Raw genomic sequence first — 20,236 nt, 5'->3', positions numbered from 1 at the left:
TGGATAGCTCAGTTGGTAGAGCACTTACCGTTAAAGAATATGATGGGCAAGAAATGTACAGAGAATGCCAGAAACTCGGAGTGTCAAGAAATTTTCATGGGAAAACCTGACGGGAGAAGGAGAAGAGGCAGACCCAAGAAAAGGTGGCTGGACGATATTGAAGAAGATCTAAAGGCGATGGGAATAAGAAATTGGAGAAGGAAGGCGATGGACAGAAAAGAATGGAGGCAGGTGAAACAGGGCGCCAAGGTTCTTCAAGGACTGTAGAGCCAACCAAGAAGAAAAGCTTTCTAGCGCCACGGCGGCTGAGTTACCTGCCGGCTGACCTCGCCGGTGCCGCAGCCGACGTCGAGGGCTGGCAGCGGCGGGTCCGGCCAGGTGAGTCGCGGCCACAGCTCGTCCAGGAAGGCGCCCGCCGTCTCGAACACCTTGGCGCCGTGTCGCGCGTACAGCCCCGGGTCTTCCATCTCCACCTGCAACACCGCTACTCAACGTAAACACACCCGTTTCGCTACGCTACACCTAGGTGTTTCTACTTAATGGGCACCGGTGGTACCTTTTATTGGAATGGGGGTGAGCGGGAGAGGACTGCGAGACATTGATACAGTCATCCACTACATCTTCTCCCGTGCTAACTTCTTCATCGCAGATTAACAGTCAAGCTCGGTTTACACCTGAGCATATGGAGGCGAACTAGTATTCGCAGACAATTCGCCATTGCTCACTACCGTTCGTCTGCATCTCTGAATAAGTGTTTACAGGGGAGAGAGCACGAGAGAACGAGCATAGCCCATGAAAGCTGCGTTACTGTTTTTTTAATTTTTTTATATATATAGCGCTAGTAATCCGCACTCAGTATACAGTTATGTAGTTAGAGTCACGAAGCAAAACTTTGATAATCAGAGAGGATCATTTGGGGAGGGGGAACTTCAATAACGGGTAAGTGCTCTACCAACTGAGCTATCCAAGCACGACACACGACTCACCCTCACAGATTCACTTCCTCCAGTACCACCTTCCAAACTTCACGGAAGTTATGCTGACTACCGCTCCTGGAAGAAATGATTTTGTGGACATGTGGCTTAGTCACATACCGGAGAATTGTTTCCAGAATGAATTTTTCGCTCTGCAGCGGAATGTGCGCCCATCTCAAAGCTGTATCTCGCTGTTTAGCTTTTTTATTAAAAAATGGAAATGTCGCATGGCGAGGGCCTCCCGTCGGGTAGACCGGTCACCTGGTGGAAGCCTTTTTGGTTGACGCCACTTCGGTGACTTGCGTGTCGATGGGGTTGATATGATGATGATGAAGACAACACAATACCCAGCCCGTGAGCGGAGAAAATCTCCGACCCAGCCGGGAATCGAGTCCGGGCCTCTCGGCATGGCAGTCTGCTGCGCTGACCACTCAGCTATCGAGGCGAACTTTTTTTTAAAACCGCATACCCGTCAGCAGATGGTCAAATCTATAAACCCTGTGAAATACACACCTCGCACTACCCATTGTGCTGTCAAAGATGTACACCAATCCGACTTCCAGACCAATCACCCGCTGAGCATATGCATATATGGAAGACAAAAGGATGGTCTCTGCTCCAGTCTGCAAAGCTGTCAACATTCCTTTGTCAGTTGTGACGACAAGTGGAACTAGTGTGAGTCATAGTCTCAACATCTGACCGGTCGCAGTGTACTTGTTGAGCTTGGACAAAAGGAACATGGCATTATGGGTTGAGTTCTATTATCAAAACAACAGCAATGTTCCAGCTACACTTCGAGAATATCGCCGGCTGGAAGGATTACGGAAGGGTCCTCTTTCTCCACCTGCTGTGCAGAGCGGGATGAAGAAGTTCGAAACAAGTGGAGAACTGGCCGTCGCTCGAGGCCGACGACGATTGAACCACAGGCGGTTGATGAAATCACTGTTGCTATGGCAGACAAAGCAGCGCGCAATTCCTGATCGTCAGGCAATGGGCGTGCTGTGTCACGACAGTTGAATATCCCGTGGTCCACTGTACGGAAGGTGTTTCAAACCATTCTCAAATGGTATCCGTACAAGATCCATATCGTACAGCAGCTTGCACCACAGGACGCACACCGATCTGTTGACTTCGCTTCGACTTTCTCGTAAGAACTGAAGTTGACGAGGGATTACCCTGTACAATCCTATTGACAGACGAAGCTTACTTTTCTCTGATGGGTGAGGTGACCACACAGAATTTCCGAGTGTGAGGATCTTCACCTCCAGCCAATGTGCATGAAGTTCCTCTGTATGGTGAACATGTCACAGTATGGTGTGGCTTCACGGCTGCGTTCATCATTGGTCCAATCGATTTTGAACAGGTGGCGCTCAGGGACAACAGACGTGCAGTGTGACTGGCCAGCGTTACAGCAATATACTTCGCCAGCATTTAATACCTGCCCTACAGCAGAGCGACGCATTGAACTCAACAGTTTCCATGCAAGATGGGGCCCTACAGCACATCGCTCTTGAAGTTCACCTGCTTCTCCGAAACACGTTTGGAAACGATCGAATTATCAGCCGATGGTTTCCAAATACTTAGCGAGCACGATCACTTTATGTCAATCCCTGTGATTTCTGGCTGTGGGGCTTCCTGGAGGACAGGGCTTACCAGAGGAACATTCACACATGTGCTGATCTGAAGCGCAGCATATCAAGAGAGGTATCCAGTATACCTATGGACGTGCTTCGTTCTGCTGTGCAGAATGCAATTCAGACTGTTTTGGACACTGATGGGCACCATATTTTCTAACCCTTTTCTATCAGTAATGCTACAGTGTGTAATGGTATGATGTAGTGTAGCAGCACATTAAAAGTGTTTAAATTAAACTGATTCAGCATTATTTCGCTTCCCAATGTCCTCAATATTAATGCTACCAAATTTGGTCCACGTAAGATAATTAGATTCCTTGTTATGATGCGTCAAATGGGGAAAGTTTAATTATAACCACCCAGTATATAAAGTAACATGTATGTATGTGCAGAATCTCCTCCAAAAGACATCAGTTTGTTTCCACCAAATTTGGCACACAAACAGCAAACCTCATGACTATCAGTACTGTGGAGCTTATAACCTCCTAGTTCCAATAGGAGCAGGGATACAGGCAAAAGGCTGCCCTGCGTGATTTGTTATGCTGTGTAGGAGTAGTATCGAGACGGTCTGCAGAGTATCTTACATGTTAGACACAAGTAACGACTTCCCAGCCTCAAACATGTAGGATGTTTTCTTGGAGTAGTATCAGTCCATTTCATTGCTTTGTCGACCTGCTTTGCATGGCAGCCTGCACAACATGCATGTTGTGGGACTAGAATCAGGCTGCTTTATCGATCTGCTTTTCAGGGGCTACATTTGTAGGTGGACGTGGCTGTTGGAAGTCAGAGATGGACAGAAAGAGGATATACAGAGAGAGAAGGGGCAGGAGGTGATGAATAGAGTGATAAGGGACACTGAGAGGGGGATGGACAGAAAGAGGGGGAGGAGGAGATGGACACAGAGAGTAAGGAGGAGCAGATGGACGTTGTGAGAAAAGTGGAGGACAAAGACAGAGAGAAGGGGGAAGAAGAGATGGTCGAGAGAGGGGACAAGAGAGATAGACACAGAGAGGAAATAGGAGGAGGTGATGTAGGAGGCAGGTGGAATGGGTAATGAGGTAGTGGGCAGGGGGAAAAGGAAGAGGGGAAAGAGGAAATATACAAAGAGAGGGGGAGGAGGATATGACAAAGGGAGGGAAGAGGTGGAGATAGAACTCAGTGGCAATGAAGTTTTCCCTGCAGCTTAACCCCATATGATAGAGATGGGATAACAAAGTGGATGGAGAGACGTGGGAGCAGTAGGTGGACATACAGAGGGGGGAAGGAAGAGGTGTGTATGATATATGTGTCAAATGCATATGGGGTTAAGCTACAGGGAAAACTTCACTGCCACTGAGTTCTTTAATAATAAAATCACAGCATTCCCAGTGCATTAGGTCGCTAGTCGAACATATTTTGTCAAATATTTCCAATTTCTTTTTTGCAGTGTGTAGGTATTTCTTTTTTGCAGTGTGTAGGTATAGTTAAGCTAAAATCAAAATACTATTCATCAAGTGTTTCGTGTGAAGCCCAGCACTGACAAAAGAAATCGGAATGTCTCTCCTTGAAAATAAAATGTTTTTTGTGGACATTCGATAAAGTGCTCTGAAATTAGTTTTGCAGGATATTCACTTCAACGATGTACACTCCTGGAAATGGAAAAAAGAACACATTGACACCGGTGTGTCAGACCCACCATACTTGCTCCGGACACTGCGAGAGGGCTGTACAAGCAATGATCACACGCACGGCACAGCGGACACACCAGGAACCGCGGTGTTGGCCGTCGAATGGCGCTAGCTGCGCAGCATTTGTGCACCGCCGCCGTCAGTGTCAGCCAGTTTGCCGTGGCATACGGAGCTCCATCGCAGTCTTTAACACTGGTAGCATGCCGCGACAGCGTGGACGTGAACCGTATGTGCAGTTGACGGACCTTGAGCGAGGGCGTATAGTGGGCATGCGGGAGGCCGGGTAGACGTACCGCCGAATTGCTCAACACGTGGGGCGTGAGGTCTCCACAGTACATCGATGTTGTCGCCAGTGGTCGGCGGATGGTGCACGTGCCCGTCGACCTGGGACCGGACCGCAGCGACGCACGGATGCACGCCAAGACCGTACGATCCTACGCAGTGCCGTAGGGGACCGCACCGCCACTTCCCAGCAAATTAGGGACACTGTTGCTTCTGGGGTATCGGCGAGGACCATTCGCAACCGTCTCCATGAAGCTGGGCTACGGTCCCGCACACCGTTAGGCCGTCTTCCGCTCACGCCCCAACATCGTGCAGCCCGCCTCCAGTGGTGTCGCGACAGGCGTGAATGGGGGGATGAATGGAGACGTGTCGTCTTCAGCAATGAGAGTCGCTTCTGCCTTGGTGCCAATGATGGTCGTATGCGTGTTTGGCGCCGTGCAGGTGAGCGCCACAATCAGGACTGCATACGACCGAGGCACACAGGGCCAACACCCGGCATCATGGTGTGGGGAGCGATCTCCTACACTGGCCGTACACCACTAGTGATCGTCGAGGGGACACTGAATAGTGCACGGTACATCCAAACCGTCATCGAACCCATCGTTCTACCATTCCTAGACCGGCAAGGGAACGTGCTGTTCCAACAGGACAATGCACGTCCGCATGTATCCCGTGCCACCCAACGTGCTCTAGAAGGTGTAAGTCAACTACCCTGGCCAGCAAGATCTCCGGATCTGTCCCCCATTGAGCATGTTTGGGACTGTATGAAGTGTCGTCTCACGCGGTCTGCACGTCCAGCACGAACGCTGGTCCAACTGAGGCGCCAGGTGGAAATGGCATGGCAAGCCGTTCCACAGGACTACATCCAGCATCTCTACGATCGTCTCCATGGGAGAATAGCAGCCTGCATTGCTGCGAAAGGTGGATATACACTGTACTAGTGCCGATATTGTGCATGCTCTGTTGCCTGTGTCTATGTGCCTGTGGTTCTGTCAGTGTGATCATGTGATGTATCTGACCCCAGGAATGTGTCAATAAAGTTTCCCCTTCCTGGGACAATGAATTCACGGTGTTCTTATTTCAATTTCCAGGAGTGTATATCAACAAGGCAGCAAAATACAAAGAGTAAACAGTACTCCAAGCTGTGCCGCTGCATGGCTGTGCCCCAGACAGAAATCATGGTGCAGGCAGGCATATGAGAGTGGGCAATGCGGGAAATGAGGTTGTGGCGAACAAATATTCCAAGATGTGTCAGACGCTAGAGGACACTCGATCTGGCTGTTTTTTAGCCTAGAGGCTAATAGAATTCCAGGCTGTCCTCAAAAATTTATCTTTGAAGCCGTACTATCCCGACTGTGTTCGTATGGTGGCTGTGTGGCGTTTTCTCGATTGGTCTCTAAGCCCATTCATAATAGCAAAATACAGCCAAAAAATCGGTAAACAAACATCGTTTTCTGAGGACACTGGTCATTATATGAAACATGTGATGAGCGCTATCTGTCTGGTATGAGTGACTATACACATTTGAATAAGAAAGTTGCAATACCTGTTGATAAACCATGGACTCTATAAATAGACATATATATAATAATTTTTCAATGGACGTGAACAATTGTTAGAACTCGTCGACATCTTTCAGGGTGTGAAAATACAGATGACAATGAGGTGCAAATGTGGTTGAACCAAGATGGCCGATATGAAGTGACTAAATGTGCTGTTGTGGAAATGATACATAAAGAGGATAGACATTGTAGTGATGAAGAGGAAGTGGTTGCCAACGAAGTTAGTCATATTTATGGGATGGCAACATCAGAATTACACTAGTTTATGTGGCGGAACACAACGTGGTGCCACAGCTGACACGTAGGCTGCCTTGCAAAGCAGGTCGACAATGAAGGCCGATACCTTTCCACACAAGTGTCATACGGGCATGCCTACGTGGCAGGCGCTGAAGACAGACGTTTCTGCCCGTATCTCCACTTCTACTGGAACTAGGAGATTATGGGTTATAAACCACACAGTGTTGATAATCATGAAGTTTGCTGCTTGTGTGTCATATTTGGTTGAAATAGATCCAGGCGTTTGGGAGGAGATTCCAGACTTGAATACATACATATGTCCATTATTGCTGCATATATATATATATATATATATATATATATATATATATATATATATATATATATATATATACCCCCACTCCTTTTTTTGTATGAATATGAAGGGTAAAGTCAGGAGCTAATGCAGGGATTTTCATACGTTTCTCACTAACGTTATGATGGGACTACAGACATTCTTTACAAAAAATATATGTTAATTCTTTTTTCTGAAAATAAAATATGTACAGTAGTTAACAGCTGTACAGTACTTAGTGTGACAGGTATATGTAAATGCGCGTTTTGTGCCTGTATGTAAATCAACAACAACGACATGAGTGTGTCTATGTCGTCTGTGTTTGTGTTGAGTGTGGAGTTCTAAATTTCTCAGTACTCTGCACACTGTGTGTGCAGAGAAATGAGGGACTCTGGCGACATCTGCTAATATCGAATGTTAACTATTCTGGTTGAACTCACTCATATTATAGAAATGCATGTTGTCCTTTTGTATCTTCTCAGTCTTTGTTGTGTTGTTTGCTTTGTTTTCGTCGGACACAGAAACGTTACACAAGACTCTTGTATTTTTTTCTACTAGAGAGACGAAATATCTGAAAGGCAAATAGGTATTTACATTTTGAAAAAAAAGCCCACACTATGCATAAATAAAAAAACAGACAGATAAACAAGGGTTAATGAAAATTATTTCAGCAGTGAAAAAGTAACAATTATTTGACGAGAAAAATTATTTTCGTTGTCATTTGGCACATAACAAGAAAAAGGATAAAACAAAAAAGCGCTATTTACTGCATTCTTCATATTGTTTGATGAATTTGCAGGAATATATTTTCTCGAGCAAATAAATGCATTTGATCTGAAATGTTTGGTCGACACTTCTCCCATTCTTTCAGTTCTCAAGAGCACATAGAATTTACTACATGACATTCGGCAAGAACTTCCACAATGAATTCTGTTTTCCTGATTAATAAACCCTACTATCAATGCATCATTGCTTGTTCCTACATTTTGTTTTAGATTTTTTCATGTAAAGAATAGTCCCTCATAACCTCGCTTTTATCGTTCACAAGCCAAACTGCTCAGCAGACAACTCTTATAACACGATATTTTGGCACTGACTCGTAAACGAAAATTACGACTCGAAACAGACGAGACAGAGAGACAATGCCAGCCACTCGTGCTGGCGAAACGTCGGAAAAATCATTAGATGAACGTCGGCCGATGAACCCGAGACAGAAGCCAATAGGCAGTTTGTCAAGAAGTGGCCACGAAAGCCTCAACAATTTTGTATTACGCCTCTACGGGGAGGAGATTTGCAGATTGTACCGACGCCTTGACCAACGACGGAAGAAGAAAGCGCGACTGATGTCCTCTCTCGCCTTTCTGTCACGTTGCCGAGATGAATGTTCTACACCAAAGTTCTTGAGATGTAAGCGCCTATTCACCACCGCCCAAGCACATCGTATCTACGACAGAATGGAACGAGCTTTTCTTCGTGAGCGAATACATACAACACGGAGAGAGTTGGCAAGAACGGATCAGGAACTTCTGGACATTTTCTATCAACTAAGTAGCAGAAGGCATCGAGACGACTGGGACAAGATCGACAGCATCACTCACAGGAGCATGCAGAACGAACTCGAGCGCTGCACCGAGCGACAGAAGAAAAAGTTTGAAAGATGCCGGAAGCAGACCGACAAGGTGACTCCCGACATGTCACACACATTGGTCAACCTCACTGAACGACAATTGACCGAAGAGGAAGTGTCTGTTCTTCAAAAAGGAGGGAATTTCGCTATCATCTCGAGAACTATAGCTATGGAGGACATCATTGCCAACACCGAAGCAGCCATTCGTACCCTTCCTTGTGAAAGGGCAAAGGAAATACGCACGGAAACAGCCAGGATACTGCGCCGAGCAAAACCACCAGCTTGCAACCTGAAGAAAGAAGAGGTACAAGCCATTAAGAATCTCAACGCCGACAAGAGTATATTGGTACTGCCTGCCGATAAGGGGAATGCGACCGTCGTAATGAAGACCGAAGATTATGAGCAAAAGATCCGAGACCTATTAGATCCGACGACGTACCGAAAACTAAGCGCAGATCCGACGCAACGTATCACACGGAATACGAATCGATTAATCAAGGCGTCTGCTCTGCCGGCGGACATACAGAGAAACCTGCGCAACACAGAAGCACTACCACCTCGGCTGTATGGATTACCCAAGATCCATAAGAACAACGTTCCACTGAGACCGATCGTTAGCGCTCCTGGATCACCGACATATAAACTGGCAAAACACTTGGCCTCTCTGCTCCAGCCACACGTGGGGAAGACCGACACATACATTAAGGACTCAGGACATTTCATTGAGAAGCTGAAGAAACTGAAACTTGCACCAAACGACATCCTGGTCAGCTTTGATGTTGTTTCGTTATTTACGAAAGTGCCACTCAGTGACGCTCTGGAGCACATCGGTTCCATTTTCCCGCTAGACATCAGAAAGCTCTTCCATGCATGTCTCACCACGAGCTATTTCACGTGGAATGGCGATTTCTACGAACAGCTGGAAGGCGCCGCCATGGGTAGTCCTCTCAGTCCAGTGGTGGTCAACTTCTTCATGGAACAATTCGAAGCACTGGCACTGGACTCGGCGACTTGCAAACCTAAGGTGTGGTATAGGTACGTCGATGATACTTTCGTGGTGTGGAGCCATGGTGAAGAACAGCTTGGTGACTTCCTAAGACACCTGAACAGTCTCCATTCCAACATAACATTTACCATGGAAGTAGAAAAGGACAAGAAACTGTCATTTCTAGATGTGCTGGTCACAAGGGACGGCGAAAACCTGGGACACAGCGTGTATCGAAAACCGACTCACACGGACCGATACCTGCACAAACTGTCAAACCACCACCCGAGCCAGAAAAGAGGCATGATTAGTACGTTCGTAACGAGAGCAGGACGAATATGTGAGCCGCAACACCTCAAACGAGAAATGCAACACCTGGAAACTGTTCTGAGGAGCAATGGGTACTCCACAAATTATATTAGAAGTGTAACAAAGCCAAACACTCGGCGAAATAAGGAACCAGAAAAAGAAATGTCGGGTACGGCCTTTCTGCCATACATTCCCAGAGTAACGGACAGAATCGGCCGTATATTACGCAAAAATGGCGTAAAGACGATTTTCAAACCGACAAGGAAGATCAAAGAGTGTCTTAGATCGGCGAAGGAGAAAAGAGACCCACTTGCAATGTCGGAAATATACCGCATACCATGCACATGCGGAAAAGTTTATGTCGGAATGACTGGACGATCCATTAACACCAGGATCAAAGAGCATAAGCGACATTGCAGGTTGGGGCAGGTGGAGAAATCGGCCGTGGCAGAGCACGCACTGAATGAGACCGACCACGTAATAAAATTCGCCGACACGGAAGCTCTGGCTGTAGAGAACCACTATCACACGCGCTTGTTCAGAGAAGCTATAGAAATACAAAAACACGCGAACAGTTTGAACAAGAAAGAGGAAAGCCTTAAGGTAAATGGATCCTGGCTCCCCGTACTGCAGCGAACGACCATCGCAGGTAGCAAGAGGAGAACCGCACCGGAGATGACCGCGGGGAAGCTGGCTCTGAGCACTATGGGACTGAACATCTGTGGTCATCAGTCCCCTAGAACTTAGAACTACTTAAACCTAACTAACCTAAGGACATCACACACATCCATGCCCGAGGCAGGATTCGAACCTGCGACCGTAGCAGTCGCGCGGTTCCGGACTGAGCGCCTAGAACCGCTAGACCACCGCGGCCGGTCGCGGAGAAGCCCTCGGACGTTGGCGCGCCAGGTACATATAGTCTGCGCCCGCGAGCTCGTATCCAGTTCACCACCGGCAATGGAGGGTGAAGCTTTGACAATGCCAGTCACTCGTGCTGGCGAAACGTCAGAAAAATCATTAGATGAACGTCGGCCGAAGAACCCGAGACAGAAGCCAATAGGCAGTTTGTAGACGAGAATCAGTACAGTAATTGGGCTCACTCGTTAAGAGAACTCTGAACATGGACCAGTATGTTTATTTCAACACTAACTGCGTCTCGCAATGTTAACCATAGCTAAACAGTTATTTATAAAGAAATTTAATGCCGAACCTTACTATCCACGCAGATGCGCCATCACAAACTTTCCTGCTTGGAGATATTGACGCGTGAAACACTTACAGCTCAACAAAATGCGCGACATAAAAAAACACCAAAGTCTGAGACAATGGAAGAAGCTGACGGAATACACGCAAGCTTTAAGGGTTTTCACATAAAAAATTTGGAGGCATAACGTTTCAGCATGCCCTCGTATCCAGAACCTAACGAGTCAATATATTGATGTGCAACTTTCGCTAACTTATAGGGGACATACCTGCGAAATTTCAGAGGTAGTAAAATAATTTTCAACGTTTATAACTGCCGAACTACGACACTCAAGTTTTTAATGGAAATATATACTCGGGAAAAACCTTGGAAGAGGACTTCGATGGCTTAACATGTGTGGAAGTGATGTTCCATGATACATGGAATTTCTTCTTTTCGACAAACTTGTTTCCTTTTAGATCCCTTTTTTTAGTTTTCTGCCCAGAAAGAAACCCAGAGTTATGTTATTCATGGATGATATTTTTCGTATGTGGACTGTATGTTATTTCTGCTACAATGTTAGTTGGCTTTTCTCTCGTAAGTTGCCATTGTTCTTCGCTGGGGCATTTTATTCTTCACATTTACTGTCTGCAAAGTTTTTTAAACTTAATTGTACAGCATGATCGTGATGGCTTAGCAGGATATGTGTATAACCCCATCGCTTCTCTAACACGGTGACGACACTTTCTATATACAACCATAGCAATATTTCGACTGTCGTAAACATTGAGAAATCCGAGTAGCTTCACGAGAAATTTGTCTTGATATGCTGCGCTACTGTCAGTCCTATTCCAGGGAAAGGGAAATTTTATCAAAAATCAGTGAAGGCGCAGTTTGGCGATGAAATCTGGGGCCGCTGGCAGAGTGTGGTAACAGACGACAGCCAGCGGGCCAGGCAAGGTAAACATGGCACTCGCGGACGCGGAGCTGCGACTGCGGTATTGCACGCACGATTTGTTTTGAGTGGAGCAACAACGATGCAGGAAACTGCAGCGTTGCTTTAAGTTATTGCAATGTATGAGGTGGGGCACTAGGCCAGAGCCAAGAGTGGCGATTTGTAAGTGGTTGACGTGTGGGAATTTATCCCTGCCATAGTTTCTGTATCTCTCTGACACTACGTCAGAAGCGATGGAGAAACCAAGATAAACAGATGGGCAATTTTAGCTTGGGACAGAATGTGCCAGGTCAGTCGAGCATCGGGACGGACCTGTGCTGGTCTACACTTATAGGGGCCAGTCTGGCAGCAATATTATAAGTCTTCTGCATAAACTTGTACTTTGTTTCTGTGTACTTGTTGGGGCTATATTCCGGCTCTGGGGTCACAACACCGGGGCAGGACGGAACGGCAGCATGGAACTTGGAGATCGCACGGTCTGCCTGAAGGAGGGCAGTCACAGTGGTCTGCAATGGGTCCAAGAGGGGCTCGGTCCCACTCGAGTCTACGGGCCACATTCGCTTCCCACCTGGCGTACCGGGGATCGGGCGGGGCGTACGCTGTGGGAGGCGCAGCAGCACCAGAGACGGATGCGGGTGTTGCCATCCGGCAAGCACCGCTAGCGGCAAGTTGCGGCACAGCATCCAGGAGGGTGCAGGTTCGAGTCCGGTCCTGCCCTGGGAGCAGCAGCAGCCCGAGGGCCACAGGTGCCCAGTACACCAACCTTCCTCCCATGGTCGGACAGAGCAGGCCAAACAGGGCTGAGGGCGGCAAGGTCCAGGGACTGTAGCAGTCTCCAGAATTGCGGGCAGTGGAGCGGCGCCAGTCGCAACGCCCCGGCGGGCGGCGACTGGCATTGCACGACAGACTTCCATCGGCAGGCGACCTTGATGATGGCAGCAGCGACGTCGGCATATCAGGAGTTCGCTGAGCCAGCTGGACCCGTGGGACAGCTCGCGTTGCCACGCTGACATTACGCTTCACCCATAGAGTACTGTAAATTAGTTGAATAAACGGATGTTACCGAATACCGCTGAATCACTCTACACTGCCTCTCGACGCTCTTGGCCGGCCGCAATGGCTGAGCGCTTCTAGGTGCTTCTGTCTGGAACCGCGCGACCACTACGGTCGCAGGTTCGAATTCTGCCTCGGGCATGGATGTGTGTGATGTCCTCAGGTTAGTTAGGTTTAAGTAGTTCTAAGTTCTAGGGGCTAATGACCTCAGATATTAAGTCCCATAGTGCTCAGAGCCATTTGAACCATTTGAACGCTCTTGAACTTGCTCGGTCTCCTGACAAAATACGGAGTGGTGGATCCCAGCTTCAGCTCTGCCAACTTGAGTCTCGGGTTCGACACCCCAACTCCGTAGCAGATAATTACAAAAGCAGACTACAGACTAATGGACTTTTAGTGTAGAGGTAAACAGAATAACGATGCCTGAGTTTCGTGTTTGTTTACATGTGCTATGGGGGAAAATACGTTGCGGTAACCGAATGAGGTGGCAAACTGGTTAGCACACTGGACGCCCATTCGGGAGACTGACGGTTCAAATTCGAGTTCGGCCTTTCTGATTTAGGTTTTCCGTGATTTCCCTAAATCGCTTCTGACAAATTCCGGGATGATTCGTTTGAAAGAGCGTGTCCTAATTCCTTCGCCATCCCTCCCTAATCTGATGTGACTGATGAGTTTGTTGTTCAGTCCCTTTCCCCAAATCAACCAAACAAATAACTTTGTGCCACCTTTTCTCTTGGAGGAAGGACTGCCGTTTACAGCTCTATTATCTTGTTACTATTTAATCAAGTTCCACATTTTATGTTATGCCGCTGAAGTTGTCTTTCGTGGCTGTTTCCAAGGCCACAGATAATGTAGTTCCATTAAAAATGTCTACGACATATTTGGGCAACTATAAACGTACGTCGGATTTATCACAATGTGCACAATAAATTAGTGCGGTCATGCCAGTGTTACAAAACCGTTAATATATAGGGCTGCATTTCCAGCATGAAATTTTCACTCTGTAGCGGAGTGTGCGCTGATATGAAACTTCATGGCAGTGTGAAAATTTCATTCTGGAAGAATCCTTCAGGCTGTGGCTAAGCCGTTCTTCCAGGAGGTCTGCAGGAGAGCTTCTGTGAAGTTTGGAAGGTAGGAGACGAGGTACTAGCGGAATAAAAACTGAGAGGAGGGGTTGTGTGTCATGCTTAGGTAGCTCAGATGGTAGAGCTATTGCCGGCGAAAGGTAAAGGTCTCGAGTTCGAGTCTCAGTCCGGCATGCAGTTTTTATCTGCCAGGAAGTTTCAAGGCTACATATATTTCGAAACGCTACAAGTGATGTGTAAGTTACAAAGTGATAAACTATCCTAGTTTGATTTTTCATCGTCCCAGATGCCCAAGTACTGGTAAAAAGCATTTCAACAACAAGTGTATCGGTCGTGACTCGCCAGTGCCGTGGCATTCCAGTTCTCTCGACTTGAACCCAGTTGATTTTTTTGTTTGGGGATACTTAAGAGTTTTGATGTATTTAAGCCCTGATGACAGCGTCGATGAACTCTGTGAACGCATTGTGGATGAGTGTCTCTATCTGCATCTACATCTGAATCTGTTCTCTGCAGACCACGTGAATTGTGGCTATGTGGATCACTTGTTATATTGTATTTGTCCTCAAGTGCATATCTGCAGTTCGGATCCTCGGGGACTCGGTTATAAGACGAACATGAACTGTGTCGTAACACGTCGTATTAGGGAAATGATTAGTTTCCTTTCCCATGTTTTTTAAGGACTATTTGGTTGTTTTATTGTCGTCTACCCACTCCATTTCGCTTTCAAGTACCATAGTAAGACACCCCGTATTGTGGATATCCTGCTTAAAATACCTCACCTTATACTGGAATGGCCAATATTCAGAGATATGACAGGAACGATCGTTCGAAGCGGCGAACTTCATATGGACATAGGCACTACCCAGAATGGTTTCATAGATAGAACACATTTAATGTACATTCTTACTTATGTTCGGCATTATTCAATACATTGTCAAGTTTCGACATCTGCACATGCACGACATGCGTCTTATAAAGTTTCAATTGAAAAATCCGATCAGGAATTCGACATGTCGGAAAGCGCCGACGGTATTCTTCGACAGCAACAGGAGCACTACCGTCGCAGAAGCTATACGATATCTGTATATTCTTTTTTAGTGTGGCTACGTGGCATTTTAGCCAGCACATGTATAAACACAGTTAATCGATGCTTCTGTCTGATACACTCAGGCCCTCGCAATAACTAACTCACAACACGGCATGGACAACTGCGCCGTTCAACGGACTAGTTTAATGGCAGTAAGAAATCCCGAGCAACGAGACTGAAAGCAACGATATAAGCTGGGCTAGAACAAAGCGTCAGAGAGGTGTTCTGAGTAAGACACATACTAACGCGCCACTAATCGAAACACAAATGTACAATGAATGTCTTCTCTCTCGTAAATCATTAGGAATAGGGTATATGGCGACGTATTTTGCTTCAAATGAGCTTTGCTGCATATCCCTGAATACTGACCATTCCTCCAGGGACAACATAAAGGTTCACAATTATTGAATTACTTAAAAAAAAAAGTAAATTAGTTACAAACTACGGCGTGCACACACTTTATTCAACATGTAAACTTTCTTTCTTTCTCTTGTGCCTTTGTCCCACAGGTCAGCATGGTTAATCGGATTTGGCAATGTTAGATTAAGGGGTGGCCGGATGCCCTTCCTGCCGGCACCCTGTACCCCACAGGACGGAATTAGTGTCCCCCAACTGTCTGCGACTAGTGTAACCCATGGAATAATGCGAAAGTGTTCAGATGTCTGTGAGCCATGTAACTGAGGCGGGACGTGGGGACGAGCCCGATATTCACCTAGGGGGATGTGGAAAACCGCCTAAAAACCACATCCAGGCCGGCGAGCACACCAACTGTCGTCGTTAATTCGCCGGGCGGATTCGGTCCGGGGCCGGCGCGCCTACCCGAGTCCACGAAGCAGCGCATCAGCGCTATCGGCTAACGTGGCGGGTTTTTATTCAACATGTAAATATTACTACAGATATTAGGATTAGGTTATGACATGTTCGATATGCCTGCCATCATTGGTGACTATGTGGCGCAGACGAATAGTGAAATTCTGCATGACCTGCAGAAGTGTCGAGACATCTATGCTGTCGATGACCTTCTGATTGGCTGTTTTCATCTCAGCAATGGTTTTGGGGTTATTGCTGTGCATTTTGTCTTTAATACAGACCCATCAAAAGGAGTGCCACGTGTTCAGATCCGGAGAATATGGCGGCCAATCGAGGCTCATGACGGTGGCCTTTCGGTACCCCAGAGCCAGAATGTGGCCCCCAAAGTGCTCTTCCAGGACATAAAACTCTCTCCTGCTTCGATGGGGTCGAGCTCCTTCTTACATGAACCACATCTTGTCGAAGTCAGGGTCACCTTGGATAATGTGGATGAAATCACCATCCAAAACCTTCACTTACTGTTCGGTAGTCACCGTGCCATCGAGGAATATCGCACCGATTATTCCGTGACTGGACATTGCACACCAAACAGTCACCCGTTGTGGGTGTAGCGACTTCTCGATTGCGAAATGCGCATTCTCATTCCTCCAAATGAGCTGTACCGTGACATTTTCACGTGCAAATGGCCGACAACAACAAGGTGAGTGCGCATGCACATACTAATTTCCATCATGCCCCGCGGCCAACCGTGCAGTTTGAATGTCCAAACGCAAACCGTTCAGAAGTTAAGACGATTTTATTTCGTATAGTTCAAGAATTGTCACCCTGTACGTTTGACTCATTAGGAAAAAGTGAGAGACACGGTCACATACAGGTCATAGCTCTCTGACGATGTTGTCTTCACATCAAATGATTTCACAGGAAATGGAAACCAGAGCAGTGTAATCTTTCGGATGTGTTGTTATTAGTAAACTGTCATAAATAAAGATAAGTGAAAACCAATAGTAGTTGATCGCAGTTTGTCTGTGGCATCTTGACTCAGTCACGTGGCGACGTTACGAAGCAATATAAATTAGGATAAGTGGAAGAGAGAAAAAAGATTTTCGGGTAGTCGTAGATTCCCAGATAAAAGCTGCGAGAGGGCAAAGGAAATGATACGCAGCAGTGCTGTGTGAGATTTTATTATTATTTCTGTATTTAAGCATCAAGCACTGCTGTAACGGTTCAACTGTGTTCTTGAGACAAACGGGCCGGTTTATTCTTTTGGAAAAAGTTAGAGATATTTTCGGGGGTCTTAAACTGGCAACGTATGGAAAAACATTGTTAGTTGCCGTAATCGGTATGTCGGTATTCGATTTTGACAGCCAGACCATTTTCAACTGCATCCCTCGTCAAGAGGAGATAACAGACATAGGGATGTGAGAAGAAGTATCCGAAAGTCATTATTGCTTTGTAATGGCTATGCTACCTAACACCCTCCATCGTGCTCCATACGGCGGTTTGAGGAATTTCGTTGTGTATACAGAAACAAATTTATAAGCATGATTCATCTTGAGGTTGTGTTTCTCCCTAGTGGCATAAGTTTGTTTTTGGTGAGGTTCCACATTGAGCAAACACATTTTCTTCTTCTTTTGTACCCAGACATGTTTCTCTGAAGTTACGTAATCTTCAGTGGGTTCTTTATTTGGTTTCTATCAAATAACAAGAAAGATTACTTTTTACAATCTATACAAGTACGTTACTTAAAAACTGAAATTCTGATTGTACAGACAGTTAAAAGTAATTTTTCCTGTTATTTGTTAGAAACGAAATAAAAGGAAACTTCTCAAGATGCTTTAATTTCAACGAAACAATTCTGAGTAAAAAAAAAAAAATAGTGTCCGCTCAAGGCTGAACATAAAAAGAAACATATTCATACATTACTGAAAGACAATGCATAAGATATACGCTGAAAATACTTCAGAAACAAGCACAAATTAAAAGTACTGGTTGTTACTGACCTCAATCACGGATGCCGCTGGTGAGCGCTGTTACCTGCGAAGTGAGGATAAGTGGGGTAGGCACCTCAGCACGGTTATATAGCGAGCAGCAGGCCTGTTACTCCCAAGGACGAGCAAGGAGACTGCTGGTCTGTGAACGCGTAACCAATGAGCGTCAGCACCAACCTGGAAAAAAGTGCGATTACAGTTAACGAAGCGTCGACGCTGTATGAATTTTCAGTTTCGGTGTCGCCAGGCGTAGTTGTTGAGATTTCTCTTGCCGGCATCTGTTCTGAAACGAGTCTAATAGGTCTCGCAGTTATCTACATGATGTGCCGGAAATAATTGGCAGCCATTCATGTGGAAAGTCTGATATTAATCTTCTTTAATGACTTCGGCTTCTAACACAACAGTTTCCGACAGGTACCATGGAGAGGCAGGGCAAAATACAAAATGAAACCTGCAACGTAATCAGAGGTTCTTTGAAGACAACAAGTCTGTGCATGTGTACGTTTTTTCTGTTATATTGCCTTCAGATAATCGTCAACCAGCCTTGTGTCTGTAAGGAATCCTCGTCCTGTTCTTAGACTTTAGGCTTTCTGTGGTGTTCCTAAACTACATCAAGCGACTGACGATATTCTTGTTTTACTACTTGTATTTACTTAGGTGGTTTCTTAGTTCCATGTTCCGTAAATACTATTCACGATAAATGTTATGACGTCGAGGGTGTCAGTTGAACAAAATCTTGCAATATTGGAGTATGTGCTGGCCTTTTACAGGTTTGTAATTGGCAAATTATTTCTATTAAAGAACTCGTCTGTGGTGTAGATGTAGTTGTTAAGGAGAAACGCTTTTGAAACTTCCTGGCAGTTTAAAACTGTGTGTCGGACCGAGATTCGAATTCGGGACCTTTGCCTTTCGGGGGCAAGTGCTCTATCAATTTCTTTTTCTTTTTTGTTGATCTAATTTTGTTCTCTATTGTTCGTTGAATTCGTTCTGGGCGGACGTCCGATGACACCTATTTAGGTTCTTCGTTGATCCATTTACTCAGTTTTTTGTTACAGAGGGTAGCTAACCGTCTGACCGAACACGCTGAGCTGCCGTGCCGGCAGCCAACTGAGCCACCCAAGCACGCCTCACGCCCCATCCTGAGCTTTATTTCCGGCAGTACGTCGTCTCCTGCCTTCTAAATTTCACAGAAGCTCTCCTACGAACCTTGCAGAACTTTCATTCTAGAAACAACTTTGTTCTTGTTTGTTTATGGCGGTCAACATCGTGGTTATCGGCATCCTGGCAAATCCTACATGACATGAATGTGGTTAAAACATACAAAATGTAGACATCTCAGAAGGTAGCTAAGATCACATTTAATTTATCCATTTTATTAGTTCTTTAACTCCGTGACTATGGATCAAATTACGTTAAGAAATATAGCAAGCAGCCACTTCTTCACGTATTTTTAAAACTAATCTCCGTCCAAACAGGCCATGAAGACCCAATGGTACCGACCGGCCGCCGTGTCATCCTGAGACCACGGGCGCCAATGGATGAGAATATGGAGGTGCATGTGCTCAGCACGCCGCTCTCCCGGCCGTATGTCAGTCTGCGAGACCGGAGCCGCTACTTCTCAATCAAGTAGCTCCTCGGTTCGCTTCACAAGGGCGGAGTTCACCCCGCTTCCCGACAGCGCTCCGCAGACCGGATGGCCACCCATCCAAGTGCTAGCCCAGTCCGACACCGCTTAACTTCGCTCATTTGACGCGAACTGGTGTTACCACTGCGTCAAGGTAGTATTTTTATTTGTTTTCCTACACATTTCGTGCCTTCATCCATGCTCAGTTAGCGTAATACATATTTGAATCTTCTGCAAGTACATCTCTTAAAATATCGACTGCAAATAGAAGGCTACGCCACCCTGTGCAAAATAACAATTTTGTTTGGTTACTACACTTCACGAGTTGTAAATATACACTATATCGCTGGGTGCGTGTACTTAACTACCTACTCAGCTTGCTGCTATTTCGAATTTCCCGTTTATAGATGTGGCGCCAATATTCTTTCGCTTCTATCTTGTACAAAAACAGCGCAGTACAACCAATTTGGCGAATGACAACTTTGATTACATATAGAAGTTTTATCTGCGCTCAAAATTAAATTTTGCTTGCAGTTTCTGAAAGTACTAATTCTAGTTTAAGCTTCTGTATGACTAAACAGAACTGAAATTGTTTAAGATGAATGAGCTACGTACTGTTTGCCAGTATTAAATAGAAGTAATGTAGTACATTTTATATAAAAATTAATAATGTAAATTTTGCTCACAGTTGGAATGACATTTACAAATAAAAAAGATACAACAACAGATTTTCATAATTCAGTTTCTTCATTGAAGTTCATTTTTCTTCTTTTATTAGCCAGATAGAGTATTTGTAAGTTGTGAGCTATGTCAGTCACTTGACGTTCATCTTCAGTTACC

At 45.8% G+C, this 20,236-nt stretch overlaps 1 protein-coding gene across 1 annotated transcript in view; it reads right to left on the bottom strand.

The window, feature by feature from the left end:
• The window catches only part of LOC124777671 (juvenile hormone acid O-methyltransferase-like), a 68,581-nt gene extending 50,655 nt beyond the window's left edge, over window positions 1-17,926 (bottom strand). Inside the window, exons 1-2 of the mRNA XM_047253152.1 lie at window positions 17,785-17,926; window positions 315-473 (exon numbers count right to left, since the gene is read on the bottom strand). Of these exons, the coding sequence (XP_047109108.1) occupies window positions 315-467 (153 nt within the window). The 5' untranslated portion in view covers window positions 468-473; window positions 17,785-17,926. The remainder of the gene's footprint in view (window positions 1-314; window positions 474-17,784) is intronic.
• Between the last annotated feature and the right edge of the window lie 2,310 nt (window positions 17,927-20,236).

Source organism: Schistocerca piceifrons, chromosome 2 (genome assembly GCF_021461385.2).
Source record: "Schistocerca piceifrons isolate TAMUIC-IGC-003096 chromosome 2, iqSchPice1.1, whole genome shotgun sequence".
In the NCBI taxonomy this organism is placed as follows: Eukaryota; Metazoa; Arthropoda; class Insecta; order Orthoptera; family Acrididae; genus Schistocerca; species Schistocerca piceifrons.
This window is presented reverse-complemented; position numbering and strand designations above follow the sequence as displayed.